The following is a 15,015-nucleotide window of genomic DNA, read 5'->3' on the forward strand; positions in this document are numbered from 1 at the left end:
ATGATTATATTTATGGTTTTCCTCTTCTTAAGTACTACAGTATATCTCTCACATACCATACTTCTGTTGAAGAACTTAGTTTTTCTTCTCTATTTTTGCAGATGAACTTGAGATGCTTTCTGAAGCTAGAGCCCGCTTGGCAAATACTCAGGGAAAGAAAGCCAAGAGGAAAGCAAGAGAGAAACAGTTGGAAGAAGCAAGGTATAGTTGTTTCCATCCGTAGTTGAACAATTAGTTTGTGCATCCTTAGACCCCATAAAACTGTGATCTGTCAACTCTGTTGGGTAATAATTAGAATTGTCCGATTCCAGTTTTGCTAATACTCTTTAGTTCCTTTATACTTTGGAAAAGTTTTTTTTTTTTTTTTTTAAAGTTTATTTTTTTAGTAATCTGTACACCTTGCATGGGGCTTGAATCCATAACCCTGAGATCAAGAGTTGCATACTTTCTCTTCTGAGCCAGCCAGATACCCTTATACTTTGGAAAAATCTTATTTTTTTCTCCCTAACCATCATAGAATAGATACAGAAAAAAATACGTCTTTAAAGAGATGTTGTAAGAAGTAAAAGATGTTGGCAGAAGTGACGCCCAGGTGATCGCTTGATTATGTTGGATTTGTTCTGTTAACATAGGAGAGCTTCATTTGTTGTAGGCATCTTGGAGTCATATGACTAGAGGACATACAAGGCTATGTGATTGTTACTTACTCTCCTTGATTAGTATTGTGCAGGTATTGGCTGTGAAATAAGAAACTTGGCTGAATGTAGAGGGAGTTAATGAGCCTTGAACCAAATTTTAGGCCCTTCTAGAAATTTTTGTTTAAAAAGTGAGTGGTATCATTGCCGTGTGCTCGAGGTTTTCTCCACTTTCCCCTTCCTTTTTCCTTTTGGTTAGATCTATGATTGAGCTCATTTCCTATGGCCCAGAAACCATGAAATGGTTAAAGGGAAAATCTGAATTGTCTAAGAGCTTATTAGCTTTTGGAATTTGGGTACTGGGGTGACCTTCCTAGCCTACACAGCTGCCGTTTTTGGTCCCCACACTAGGAAGTCCTTCCTGACCTGATGACTAGCATTATGTTGATGGTTTCCCCAGTAGTGACTTTGAAGTGCCAGATCTTGGGGTGGAGGATTCTTTCATACCTGAGGGTGCTTCTTGGCATAGCTAAGATGGCCAGCCACTAGTCCAGAATAGTTACCTAATGGAAGTATGAATGGCCTGGAACAATAAACAGAAACCAAGGGGAGATACTCCGTTTTCTGCCCAGTTTCAGTCATTTTTGTGTTTTGTACACTATTTAGGGTTAAATAATGTGAGTAGGGTTGAAAAAAATTACTTCTCCATCTTCGTCCATTGTTGTTTGGAGACCAAATAATTTTGAGCCTTTTAACCATGGATGGCTAAGGATGCTTCTCTAAGTATAAGTGTTATTGCTTGCTTTAAATACTGTTTTACAGATTTAAATTTTCTCTGGTCTATCTTGTAGATTTTCTTATAGAATCTGTGTGTCTTAACTTGTACATATATCTTGTAATAGACCAGATTGGTCTGTATGTAAAATACATTGCAGGACTATTTCTTTAATGCTAAGTTACAGATGTGTTTTAAAGCTTTTTTTTTTTAAATTTTATTTTTAATTTTTTAAAATTTACATCCAAATCAGTTAGCATCTAGTGCAACAGTGATTTCAGGAGTAGATTCCTTAGTGCCCCTGACCCATGTAGCCCATCCCCCTTCCCACACCCCTCCCGTAAACCTCAGTTTGTTCTCCATATTTATGAGTCTCTTCTGTTTTGTCCCCCTCCCTGTTTTTATATTATTTTTGTTTCCCTTCCCTTATGTTCATCTGTTTTGTCTCTTAAAGTCCTCATATGAGTGAAGTCATATGATATTTGTCTTTCTCTGACTAATTTCACTTAGCATCATACCCTCCAGTTCCATCCATGTAGTTGCAAATGGCAAGATTTCATTCTTTTTGATTGCTGAGTAAAACTCCATTGTATACATATACTGTATTTTCTTTATGCATTCATATGTCGATGGAGATTTGGGCTCTTTCCATACTTTGGCTATTGTCAATAGGCTGCTATAAACATTGAGGTGCATGTGTCCCTTCGAAACAGCACACCTGTATCCCTTGGATAAATACCTAGTAGTGCAATTGCTGGGTTGTAGGTTTTAGTTTTTTGAGGAACCTCCATACTGTTTTCCAGAGTGGCTGCACCAGCTTGCATTCCCATTAAAGCTTTTTATTGATTATAAATATAATACGTCTTTCCTCCGGTATTGCACTATTTTCTTTTTGAGGTTGATATGATGCTATTAGCTTGGTTATATTCACTTAGTGAAAGCATTTCTGATGTCATTTGAAGTCTTTATTTCCTTTATTTAAAGAATGAAATTATTGGTGTGCCTGGGTGGCTCAGTCGGTTAAGTGTCTGACTCCTGGTTTCGGCTCAGATCATGATCTCACGGTTAATGGGATTGAGCCCCATGTCTGGTTCTGTGCTAACAGCACAGAGGCTGCTTGGGATTCTCTCTCTCCTCTCTCTCTGTCCCTCCCCAGCTCTTTCTCTCCAAATAAATAAACATTAAAAAAAAAAAGAATGAAATAACTTTATTTTTGAAACGTGTGTCTTTGCAAGCCTTTCTTTCAATACAGAGGTACATTTATGTGTACATATACACACAGTAATATTTGTATAAAATGGGATATTGTTACATGTTGTTTTGATGAGATGTTAGCTGTTAATCTTACTGGAGTTCCCTTGGCTTTGAACATTTTTAGCATGATGTTTCTGTGTGCAGATTTCTTTTTTTTTTAATTTTTTTTTTTTAACGTTTATTTATTTTTGAGACAGAGAGAGACAGAGCATGAACGGGGGAGGGTCAGAGAGAGGGAGACACAGAATCTGAAACAGGCTGCAGGCTCTGAGCTGTCAGCACAGAGCCTGACGCGGGGCTCGAACTCACGGACCACGAGATCACGACCTGGGCTGAAGTCAGACACTTAACCGACTGAGCCACCCAGGCACCCCCTGCGTGCAGATTTCTTTTCTTTTTTTTTTTTTTTTTTATTAAAAATTTTTTTTTTTCAACGTTTATTTATTTTTGGGACAGAGAGAGACAGAGCATGAACGGGGGAGGGGCAGAGAGAGAGGGAGACACAGAATTGGAAACAGGCTCCAGGCTCTGAGCCATCAGCCCAGAGCCCGACGCGGGGCTCGAACTCATGGACCGCGAGATCGTGACCTGGCTGAAGTCGGACGCTTAACCGACTGTGCCACCCAGGCGCCCCCAGATTTCTTTATCTGACTTGTAGTTCGTTGAGCATTCTGGATGTGTAGGTTCGGTAAATTTGGGAGAATTTTCAGCCATTATTTCTTTGAATATTTTACTCTTTCTCTCTCTCCTTTTGGTGCACCTGATGATGCCCTGCATTTCTGTGAGGCTCTGTTCTTACTTTTTTTTTTTTTTTTTCCTGGATTGCCTAATCTTTACCATCTCTCTCTAGGTTCTTTTAAGTTATTTCTATCTTTAAGTGATTTTCTCTACTTGATGCAATATTTTCATCATACTTTGCTGCTTTAATCATGGTTTCTTTTTGTTTTTTGGAAATATTTATAATGGGTCCATTGAAGTCTGTCTGCTACATCTGACATCTAGTTGCTCTCACTGGCAGTTTCTGTTGCCAGCTTTTTTTTTCTCCCGTATGGGTCTTGCTTTCCTGTTTCTTGGCAGGTCTCAAATTTTTTTTGTTGGGAACTGGACACTTTAGATCATACATTGTAGCAATTCTGTGTGCTATGTTCTCGCCATCCAGACTTTTTATTGTTATTTGCTTATGTGTGGGTTATGTTAGTGAAGTCTCTTCTCCCCTAGCAGCCCCCTCAGAATGCAAAGCCTCTGATGTTGCCCCTCATGGGGGGTGCAGTCTTGGGTATACCCACAGTCACCTGGGATGGTGTGGTTTTGACCACACTTTTTGGCATCTTTTTCCCTAGCTACGCCCACATTTTAAGCTCTACTAATTGCCAGCTGATTGGTGTATTGTTTTCAACAATGTCTTGGGACATAAAGTGTTCCACAAACCTATCCAATTAAATTTGGGCTCCTTTGAAAGGATGGTTGTTTCTCCTCCTTCCTCCTCCTCCTCCCTCCTCCTCCTTCTTCCTCCTCCTCCCTCCTCCTCCTCCTCCTCCTCCTCCTTCCTCCTCCTCCTCCTCCTTCTTCCTCCTCCTCCTCCCTCCTCCTCCTCCTCCTCCTCCTCCCTCCTCCTCCTCCTCCTCCCTCCTCCTCCTCCTCCTCCTTCCTCCTCCTCCTCCTTCCTCCTCCTCCTCCCTCCTCCTCCTCCTCCTCCTCCCTCCTCCCTCCTCCTCCTCCTCCTTCTTTCTCCTCCCTCCTCCTCCTCCTTTTTTAAATTTAAATTTTAGTTAACATACAGTGCAATATTGGTTTCAGGAGTAAAATTCAGTGATTCATTTGTCACTTACAACACCCAGTTGAAGGCATAGTTTCTCAGATCAGTGCTTGGTATTTGCTCTGACCCCAGGAAGTCTCCTCCCATTTTTTTCTGGCAAACTAGTGGGCCAACAGTTTAGTCTCTTTCTTCAGTGAATCTACCAGTTTCTTCCCAGTTACCTCTTACCACAGGTTCCACTGTTTTTGAGAGTGCTTTTAGGCTTGAACGTTTTCTCCATACTCTGTTGCAAACGAAGTCAATTTTTTTGCGGGGAGATTTGGCATTCTTTCTTCTACCCTTGGGCTGTGGTGTGTTTGTCTCTCTGAATGACATCTCCATTTCAGGAGCTGAGTGCTCCGTGTGGGCAGCAGCCCTAGGTCCCCTCCGCTTGCTTCTCCTAGTGTGGAAGCCTCATCCCGCAAGCTAGGGCAAGGACTCCTGGAGCCCCAGCATTCTTAGCAGCATTGTGTCCAAGATAGAGCCTCTCTCTGGGCACAAGAAACAAGTGGCCCTGGTTCTGGGCCACTCTTGTTGGAATGTAACCTCTGCAACAGGTATCTGGAGGCAGGATGAAAATTGCTGATGTTCTGCCCCTCTTGTAATGAAAGCCTTCCTGTTGGGAACTGGAGGGGAGAGAGAACCCTGTGGTTTTGGCTGCACCAGTGTGGAGTAGAGTTTATATCTCCCAGTGCTGACAGGGGTAGGAGATGAGGAAGTGGGTCTTAATTCAGATACTATAGACTTTCACTTTTCTTTAATGAATTTTACTAGATTTGTAGCTGGGGTGCAGGGGTGCAAGAGTACCTGGCTCTGGGGGGTCCCAGACACACCAGATTTGGCCACTCCCCATTGACAAAATGCAAAGGCAGAGGGACGAGTGGTGGTGGAACAAGACAGAAATTTATTTCAGTGAGGCCAACGCCGGGAAGACTTGCACTGGCGTTTCAAAGACTGTCTCCAAAGTGCCAAAAATACTTCCTGGTTTATGTAAGGAAAGTGGGACAAAGGTCAGTGGGTATTTGCAGGTGGGCAGGAAAAGTCTGGCACTCAAGGTCTTGGAGTTCATTACCTGCAGGGTCTTACTGGCTTGGGGCAGTCCTTATTGCTTGAGGGGGTAAGCTGGAAAGAAGAACTTAATTAGAAAGTACAGACTGTGGGGTTGTGGAAGGGGGGTGGGCTAAATGGGTAAGGGGCATTAAGGAATCTACTCCTGAAATCATTGTTGCACTATATGCTAACTTGGATGTAAATTAAAAAAATAAATAAAAATTTAAAAAGTACAGACTGATACCACAATGGGGGTAGTTGAAGCCCTCTTTCAGATTTTCTTTTTTCCCTTTTTTTTTTTTTTTAAGTTTATTTATTTATTTTGAGGGGTTGGATAGGGAGAGAGGAAAATCCCAAGCAGGCTCTGACCTGTCAGCTTGGAGCCTGACACGGGGCTTGATCTCACAAACTGAGATCATGACGTGAGCCAGAATCAGAAGTTGGATGCTTAACTGATGGGCCACCCAGGTGCCTTGTCTTTCAAATTTTCTTTCTTTCTCTTTTTTTTTTTTTTTTAATTAAAATATTTTTTGGGGGGCACCTGGGTGGCTCAGTTGGTTAAGAATCTGACTTGGGCTCAGGTCATGATCTTGGTTTGTGAGTTTGAGCCCCCAGTAGGGCTCTGTGCTGACAGCTCAGAACCTGGAGCCTGCTTCAGATTCTGTGTGTGTGGTTCTCTCTCTGCTCCTCCTCACTCATGCTCTCTCTCAAAAATAAAGTAAACATTAAGAAAAAAATAAGGGACGCCTGAGTGGCTCAGTCGGTTGAGCGTCCGACTTCGGCTCAGGTCATGATCTCACAGTTGTGGGTACGAGCCCTGCATTGGGCTCTGTGCTGATAGCTCAGAGCCTGGAGCCTGTTTCGGATTGTGTCTCCCTCTCTCTCTGCCCCTCCCCAACTTGTGCTCTGTCTCCCTCTGTCTCAAAAATAAATAAACATTTAAAAATTTTTAAAAGAAAAAATTTTTAAATGTCTATTTTTGAGAGAAAAGCGCAAGCAGGGGAGGGCCAGAGAGAGGGGGACAGAGGATCTGAAGTGGGCTTTGCACTGACAACAGAGAGCCCGACGTGGTGCTCAAACTCCTGAACTGTGAGATAATGACCTGAGCCAAAGTCGGATGTTGAATTGACTGAGCCACCCAGGCACCCCTCAGGTTTTCTTGAATAAATGTTTCATCATGTGCTATATCTCCTTTGGATCCTTTCCAGAGACTTAAACTTTTTTTTTTTTTTCCTAATTTTTGTCAGTTTTACTGGGGGTGTAGGTCTGCAGAGCCTCATGCTGGAAAGTGTTCTTATATGCTGATTTCTCCTTTTAATATTATAAATAACTTTTCTCGTCATTATATCATTAGAATTATAGCATCATGGGAAAATACAAAAAAGTAAAGATTAAATGAAATTCTAACCTCCAGTGATTATTGTTCATATTTTGTTGGATATCCTTCACATCTTACAAGTGTATATTCACTGATAGATATATGCATGTAATTTTTACATGTTGCTCCATAGCGTGTAAACTTTGTAACGTGTTTTACACACCAGTATGTCTTGAGCATCTTTCCCTGGCAAAGTAGATTTACAGGTTTTTTAAACGTTATATAGATGGCTGTCTAATATTCTAGCTTATAACTATGCTATACGTTTTCTTAATTTCTTGTTGGATGTCTAGATTGTGTCCAGTTATTAGCTTATTTATGAATGCTGCTTGAAGTCTTGCAGCCAAGGCCTTGTTTATGTTACTTATTTCTTTAGGCTAAAGGCTGAGGAATGAAATTATTGGGTTAAAAAATGTGAGAAACTTCAGGGTTTTAATGTGTATTTCCAAATTCTCTTTGGGGAAACTACACCCTTTTGTTTTCCATTACCACTGAGGGTGACTGTCCACTTTTTGTGTACTTGCCATTGAAACAAAAAACTGAACACTGTTAATTAGATCTGTAGAAATGGTACTTGATTTAATTTGTGATTATTAGCTAAGTATACCTTTTATCATTTTGGCTATTTGCATATTTTTCCTTAGAGAACTATTTGTTTTCTTCTGTTTCCTCCCCCACCCGCCCCTTGGAATATATTAAACAAAAAAACCTGAATAGATTGTTTATATCTAACCGTTCCCAATATAAATTGCAAATGTTTTTTTCCTGTTGTTTAACTTTTGTTTTATGATTAAAAAAAATAATTCTATAGAGATATAAAATTTAAAATTCAAAGCTGTTGGGTATTTACCTTTGCCTTTTATTTAATTTATATTAAGTGAGTAATTCCCAACCACAGTTAAGATGCATACTTACTTATATAGTTCCTTCTGGTTTTTCTTTTTGCTTGTGTGTGCGTATCTTTAAATCAAAAGGGGAATTTATTTTGGTGAATGGTTGTGAGGTGAGGATTTAAATAAATATTTCTTGGGGTGCCTGGGTGGCTCAGTCGGTTAAGCGTCCGATGTCAGCTCAAGTCATGATCTCATACTCCATGAGTTTGAGCCCCGCGTCAGGCTCTGTGCTGACAGCTCAGAGCTTGGAGCCTGCTTCAGATTCTGTGTCTCCCTCTCTGTCTGCCCCTCCCTGCTCATGCTCTGTCTCTCTCTGTCTCAAAAATAAATAAAAACATTAAGAAAAAATTTAAATAAATATTTCTTCCCCAAATATCCAAGTAGTTTTCTTAACTCTATTAGATGATCTGTCCCTTCCCCATGGTATGTGATTTTCAGGGTGATCTTGTGTTGTTTTTCTTTAGGCGTCTTGCAGCCCTCCAGAAGAGAAGAGAACTTAGAGCAGCTGGCATAGAAATTCAGAAGAAGAGAAAAAAGAAGAGAGGAGTTGATTATAATGCTGAAATCCCATTTGAAAAAAAGCCTGCTCTTGGTTTCTATGATACTTCTGAGGAAAACTACCAGGCTCTTGATGCAGATTTCAGAAAATTAAGACAACAAGATCTTGATGGGGAACTAAGATCGTAAGTTGCCTTTCTGATTTTGAAAATGGAAAAGTATAGTAGGAATTTTATGGAGGGCCATGCGCTATCCTTGTCAGAGCCAGATTTTTATTATTTAGGACAATGTGACCTACATAGTGTTTTTATTTATTTACTGGATTCACGTTTCTGAGAAAACCAGTGACCCTTGCGGTCGTGTCTTTGGCATAGAAGGCTGTTTGCATCTCCTGACACGTCAGCACTTGGCTCTTAGTGTAGTCTTTACTCACTGAGTCACAGTCTTAACGTTGATGTGCATTTGTGAACAAGTTAGTTATTTTACTAAGGGACTGAGGAATTTCAAAATCTGGTCTGGTTTTTTGTCTATTCTAGTGAAAATTTTATCTTGTTTTCTTTGAATGAAATTAAAGTTACCGATGCATACCTCAGTCTTTTTATGGGGATACGTAAGTGTATTTATAAAATGTTTGTCTAAAGGTGCAGAGGATTTTGCCTATTTCTAGGGATTTTTAGAGTTTTCTCTATTTCTTCCATCTGAATTTTGTGGGGAGAACTTTTTATGGTTGTCAGAGAGTTTTAGTTTTCTACTCCCCTACTGACCTTCCACTCTGTTGACATGAATTGGGACTAAATGACAGGTGTCAGGCACCATGAAACAGGATTTTCTTTGATGTACTCCATTGTATTTGTTTCTCAAATTAAGACCTTGTATGAGGTAGGCTGTTTGAATAAAGAGGTGGAAGTGGGAGCAGCTCATCTGGAAGGAACAGGCTGGATGGGGAAGAGGCTGACACCCAGACTGGGAGGAGGCATTCTTGGAGCTTTCAGAGGTGGCCTTGAGCCTGGCGTTAGACTAACCATTTGTCAGGACTGAAATATCCTTTAAAAAAACAAGTGAATTAAAAGAATCATAATGAACAGTTGAAGAACAGTTTTAAAGGGAAATTTAAAAATTCAGTGTTTTAATCCCATCCCCTTTGTATTACTGTTTTCCGTTTTTTTGTATGCTTGTCTCCATCATTTTCGTAAGTGCACGCACATACTTTTGTAAGAATGTAATCATGATATAGGAATAGTTTAATTTTCTTGTTGAAATTATATATAAAATTTTGTTTATCATCATAGTCTTTATGTAGGCTTAATATTTAATATGTAAGTTACTTAGTACTATATCTTCTTATTAATTCTATCGCTATTCTCAGCCTGCATTCCTCTTGAGTATAGTGGGTGAGTAATGGTGTAGGGCACAGCTTAATGTATTTGGATTTTGTCTTTTTATCAGTAATTTTTTTAGGAATGGGATTATTTTGTTCGAAGTGTATGAGTATTTATATGGCTTTTACTGTTATTGTCTATGTGTAACTTTTAAAAATCTCTCTCTGCTTTGATTCATGGTAGGGAAAAAGAAGGAAGAGACAGAAAAAAAGACAAGCAGCATTTAAAAAGGAAAAAAGAATCTGATTTACCATCAGCTATTCTTCAGACTAGTGGTGTTTCTGAATTTACTAAAAAAAGAAGCAAACTAGTACTCCCTGCCCCTCAGGTAATCTAATAATAACAGTTTTTTATTGTGTGAACTCATATGCTTATAATTTATTTAGCACATGTTTGAAGGGTCTACATGCCAGGCTTTTGCTAGGTGTTGGGTGCCCTTAAGAAATTTACAGTGTAATAGGTGAGCCACATAAGGATAAGTCCTTGTGATTTACTATGATAAGTAACAACTTCTCTGTATAAATTATTATATCTGGCCTTAAATTGCCCCGTGATGGTTTAGTAAGTAATTGTCAGCTTTTAGCAATTTGTGAGCAGGTTAGGGCTCCCGGCCTTTTACTGTAGCAGATTAGGATACAGGTGGTATTTGGCTGTGTGGACTTCAGGCTGCTTTCTTATAGGGAATGTTTTGTTGTGTCATACTTCTCTTTTTGAGACAACAGCTGTGAAAATTAATGTGGGAGATGTGAAGAGAGAAACATACCCTCGTTCAGCTTATCATTCAGCTTATCAAGGAAGAGCCTTCTCTTCCTTTGACTTAATTATAGTTGGTCAGAACCATGGGAATTTTGAAAAAGTTCTTGGTTTATTTTGAATAGTACAGCTCTGTAGAATTGGACTGTTTGGTTTAATGGAGCAGAAGGATGGACTTAGGAGGCCAGAAGAGCTTCTTTCTTTATCCAAATGATGCACTTAACGTCAACACAAAATTCTTGGGCATAAACATGACATAATTTTGTCAGATGCTGCCATCCAAGTACTGATATTCCCTTTTTTTTTTTTTAAAGTTTATTTCTTTTGATAGAGAGAGAGAGAGAGAGAGAGAAAGTGCTCATGTGCCTGAATGGGGAAGGGGCAGAGAGGGAGAGAATCTCAAGCAGGCTCCGCAGTGTGGAGCCCAGCACGGGGCTCAAACCCACGAACTGTGAGATCATGACCTGAGCCGAAATCAAGAGTCGATTGCTTAACTGAGCCACCCAGGCGCCCTAAAGTAGTGATATTTCTTAAATTGAGATTTTGCCTGTAATTTTTTTTTCTTAGTTCTCTTTAGGATACTTACTTTTTAAAAATTTATTATTTTTTTATGTTTATTTGTTTTTGAGAGCGAGAACAGCTGACTGAGCTGTCAGTACAGAGCCCGACGTGGGGCTTGAACCCACAAATTGTGAGATCATGACCTGGAGCTGAAGTCAGACACTTAACTGACTGAGCCACCCAGATGCCCCTAGGATACTTATTTTTGTAAAATTACTAAGATAATGCTTTTTGATTTTCTCAGGGATCTTATGGCTCAGTGGACTTTGATGTTTTAATTGGTTTTTAGGCCCCCCTCCTTTGATGGTTGTATACAAGCGTGATTATTTTATGTTCTTGGTTTATTGATGTGGTAGTTGGTTTGAAAGCATTTCATTATAGAAATACAAGACTTTGCCACTTGATAGCATATCATATATGGAATTTATCCCCACATTATATGGGGAAGACTTAAAAACTTTTTTGTAGAATTTTTCAAACCCACAATAGTGAAGAAAGTAGTACAGCAAACCCCTGTGTACTCATCACACAGCTTCAGTGATTCGTCTTTCTGGAATATGGAAGTTTTAGGCTGTATTGTTCTTTGGTTAAAATGTTGCTGTATGATGATTTTTAGATTTCAGATGCAGAACTCCAGGAGGTTGTAAAAGTAGGCCAAGCAAGTGAAATTGCACGTCAGACCGCTGAGGAATCTGGCATAACAAACTCTGCCTCCAGTACGCTTTTGTCTGAGTACAATGTCACCAACAACAGCATCGCTCTTAGAACACCTCGTACACCGGCTTCCCAGGACAGAATTCTGCAGGTAAGCTGTTGGATAGTAGAGTGAGCCTTTCACTTCTTGTCCTTGAAAGTGAAGGAGCATAGTAAGTGATTTGGTTTGTTTCTTTTAAAAGGGGTAAACTAGATCCTAGAGATTTCATTATTAGGAACCTAAATTAGCAGATTCAATAATGAGGTGATTTCATTTCCACATTTATTCATAGGTTTGTTTTGTTTTGTTTTGTTTTTTTGAAGCTAGCCCTTCGAAATCTTTAGTACCTATTAGTAAAGCAAAGCATTTTAAAATTTCACATTGCCTAGCAGTCCTAGAAAGAAGTCAGATGTACATAGTCAGTAACTTTTAAAATTTCCTTGCATTTCTGTGCTTAGCTTGGCACAGGCTGCCATCAGTACTGTTTCCCTCTCTCTCCTAAACACATGGGGTATACAGCTCTGAAGGGGGTTTGTATGCCAGAGAATAGCCACACCTAACAAAACACTATTGAACATCCTTACGTCTCATTTCCTCTTCTCTAATAGAAGTACATTTTAAGGTCTTTATTAGGAGTCACATGGTTCCTATTAAAACTTAGTAAGAAAAATAGTTGTGCTCCTCATTGCTTGCTCTCTAGAGGCACCAATTACAACTCTGTTTTTACCATCTTCTTGCTTGGACACTTGTTACTTGTTGATTTTATTTTCAGTTTTAGCCACTTCTCCACCTGGGGATTTGAACATTTGGCTCTCCCACCCTCTTCCTCTATCATGCACGCACACTCTTTCTATTCCCTCATTTTCCATTATGGTTATATCATAATTTTGATTAGCTCTGTATTCATGGTTTACTTTATGACTGTGCAAGCTATATTCATTGCTGAGCCCACAAAGTGCCTTATGATTACTTATGATTATGTTTTTTTTTTAGTTAATACTTGTTTTATTCAGATACTAAATTTTTTGATGACTTAGCACAAATTCAACTCTAGATTGACACTGTCTGTGCAAATCTCTTGTAATCTGATCAAATTTTAGATATTCTCAGCTTCTTGAAAAAGTCTTTCTCAGAATTTCTGAGTGTTCTATTCTGGATGATTACTCTTTTATTTTATCTTTTTTATTTTAATGTTTTAATTTTTATTTTTACTTACTTATTTTTTCTTTTTAAAAAATTTTTTTTAATGTTAATTTTTGAGACAGAGCGTGAGCAGAGGAGGGGTAGAGAGAGAGGGAGACCCAGAATCCGAAGCAGGCTCCAGGCTCTGAGCTGTTGGCATGGAGCCCCACGCGGGGCTCGAACCCACGGACCGTGAGATCATGGCCTGAGCCGAAGTTGGACACTCAACCAATTGAGCCACCCAGGCGCCCCACTTATTTATTTTTTTAAGTTTATTTATTTTGAGAGAGCAGAGGAGGGGCAGAGAGAGAGGGAGAGAAAGAATCCCAGGCAGGCTCTGTGCTGATAGCACAGAGCCTGATGCAGGGCTCGAACTCACAGACTATGAGATGATGACCTAAGCTGAAACCAAGAGTTGGACGCTTAACCAGCAGAGCCACTCAGGTGCCACTATGTTTTTTTTTTGAGAGAGACAGAGGCAGAGAATGAATGGGGGAGGAACAGAGAGAGAGGAGGACACAGAATTCACAGAAGGTTTCAGGCTCCCAGCTGTCAGCACAAAGCCTGACTTGGGGCTTAAACCCACTAACCATGAGATCGTGACCTGAGCTGAAGTCGGTGCTTAACTAGCTGAGCCACCCAAATACCCCTGGACGATTAGATCTTGTTTACAGCTTGTTCTCTTGATTTCCTGTTACTGGCACCCTAGAAAGTCTCTTGGATCACCTCTTTCCTGGCTCCCATGTCTTTGGTTTTTTTGGTTTATGTCTGTTAGTGAAAGGTTACTGAAGCTATGGAAGTTCCTTCAATAACTTTCTGAGGAAGGGTTCATGGCAGATGGAATTTTTAAGACCTTGCATAGCTGTGAATTATTGGTCTATCTATAGTATAACTGGGTATAGAATTCCAGATTGAAATCTTTTTTTTTTTTTGTCTTTTAAACTCTACACCCAACGTGGAGCTTGAACTCATGACCCTGAGATTAAGAGTTGCATGCTCCACTGGCTGAGCCAGCCAGGTGCTCCCAGATTGAAATGGTTTTTGTTTACAGTTTTGAAGGCAGTGCTCCAGTGTGTTCTGGCTTCTATTATAGCTATTGAGATCTCTGCCATTTAGCCGTTTTTTTCCTTTCTCTAGAAGCTAATATGATCTCTTTTTCACATGCATAGTTCTTGGTGTGGGTCTGTTTTCAATCACTCGCTAGGAACTTCGTGATCTTTTCATTCTGGAGATTCCTGGCCTTCAGTTCTAGGATGTTATTTTGAAAATTTTGTTTCCTCCCTTTCATTGGTCTATTTCTCTTATGAAATAAAATAAGAATTTTCTTATTTATTCCTCTCTGGTTTTCTGTTTTAATTGACCTTTTGACTTCTTGCTAGGAGATTTTCTGTGAATTTTATCATTTTTCGGTTTTTAAATTTCTACAATCACATTTTTAATTTCTAAGAGCTCTTTAAAAAAATGTATTCAGTTTTTAAATGTTTCATTTAGTGAATATTTTGTCTTATTTCTCTGAAGCTATTAATGATGGTTTTGTTTTATTTTTATGTTTTCTTTTCCCTGTATAGTATTTAAGTTTCTTTTGTTCTCTGTTTTTCATATTGGATGTTTCCTCAAATATCTTTTGATCTTTGGCTCTCTGCCTGTATCTAGGGGTTAAGGGCAGGGCAGTTAAAAGTAGACTAGAAGCTCTTTATGTGTGGGTAAGGCTCCTTCAACTCCAGGCTTCCCTGTAGGCTGAACTGTCTGCTGGGTTTCTTTGGCAAATTCTTGATGTCAGTATTCTACATCTTTTGGGTTAGTCAGATTCTTGAGAAAAGTAGCTTCCAATTTTCTGCCCAAAGGTATAAAGCTGGCCAGACTTTTAGGAGCCTAGTTGGGGAAAGTGTTTTGTATTTGGACTAGCAAAAAGAACACACACAGGACTTTGGTAGTGTGAAATTCAAGGTTCTTTCCATGAATTAAGAACAGAGTAATGGATAATGGAATAAGCCTTATTCTGGTTATCTTCATTTATTTTTTAAATTTTTATTTATTTTTTTTTAGAGAGAGTGTGTGCACAAGTGGGCGGGGGAGAGTGGCAGAGGGAGAGAAAGAGGGAGAATCTTAAACAGGCTCCATGCTCAGCACAGAGCCTAATGTGGGGCTCAATCCCATGACCCTAGGAT

At 39.5% G+C, this 15,015-nt stretch overlaps 1 protein-coding gene across 2 annotated transcripts in view; it reads left to right on the plus strand.

Moving 5' to 3' along the window:
* The window catches only part of CDC5L (cell division cycle 5 like), a 47,022-nt gene that overhangs the window by 6,388 nt on the left and 25,619 nt on the right, over positions 1–15,015 (plus strand). For both annotated transcript variants that reach the window (XR_006298942.1, XM_043591568.1), the window contains exons 5-8: positions 102–201; positions 8,245–8,463; positions 9,841–9,985; positions 11,588–11,776. Coding sequence is in view for 1 of the 2 variants with exons in the window: in XM_043591568.1 (XP_043447503.1) it covers positions 102–201; positions 8,245–8,463; positions 9,841–9,985; positions 11,588–11,776 (653 nt within the window). In the remaining variant the exon portion in view is untranslated. The remainder of the gene's footprint in view (positions 1–101; positions 202–8,244; positions 8,464–9,840; positions 9,986–11,587; positions 11,777–15,015) is intronic.

The sequence above is a fragment of the Prionailurus bengalensis genome, chromosome B2 (assembly GCF_016509475.1).
Source record: "Prionailurus bengalensis isolate Pbe53 chromosome B2, Fcat_Pben_1.1_paternal_pri, whole genome shotgun sequence".
Taxonomy (NCBI): domain Eukaryota; kingdom Metazoa; phylum Chordata; class Mammalia; order Carnivora; family Felidae; genus Prionailurus; species Prionailurus bengalensis.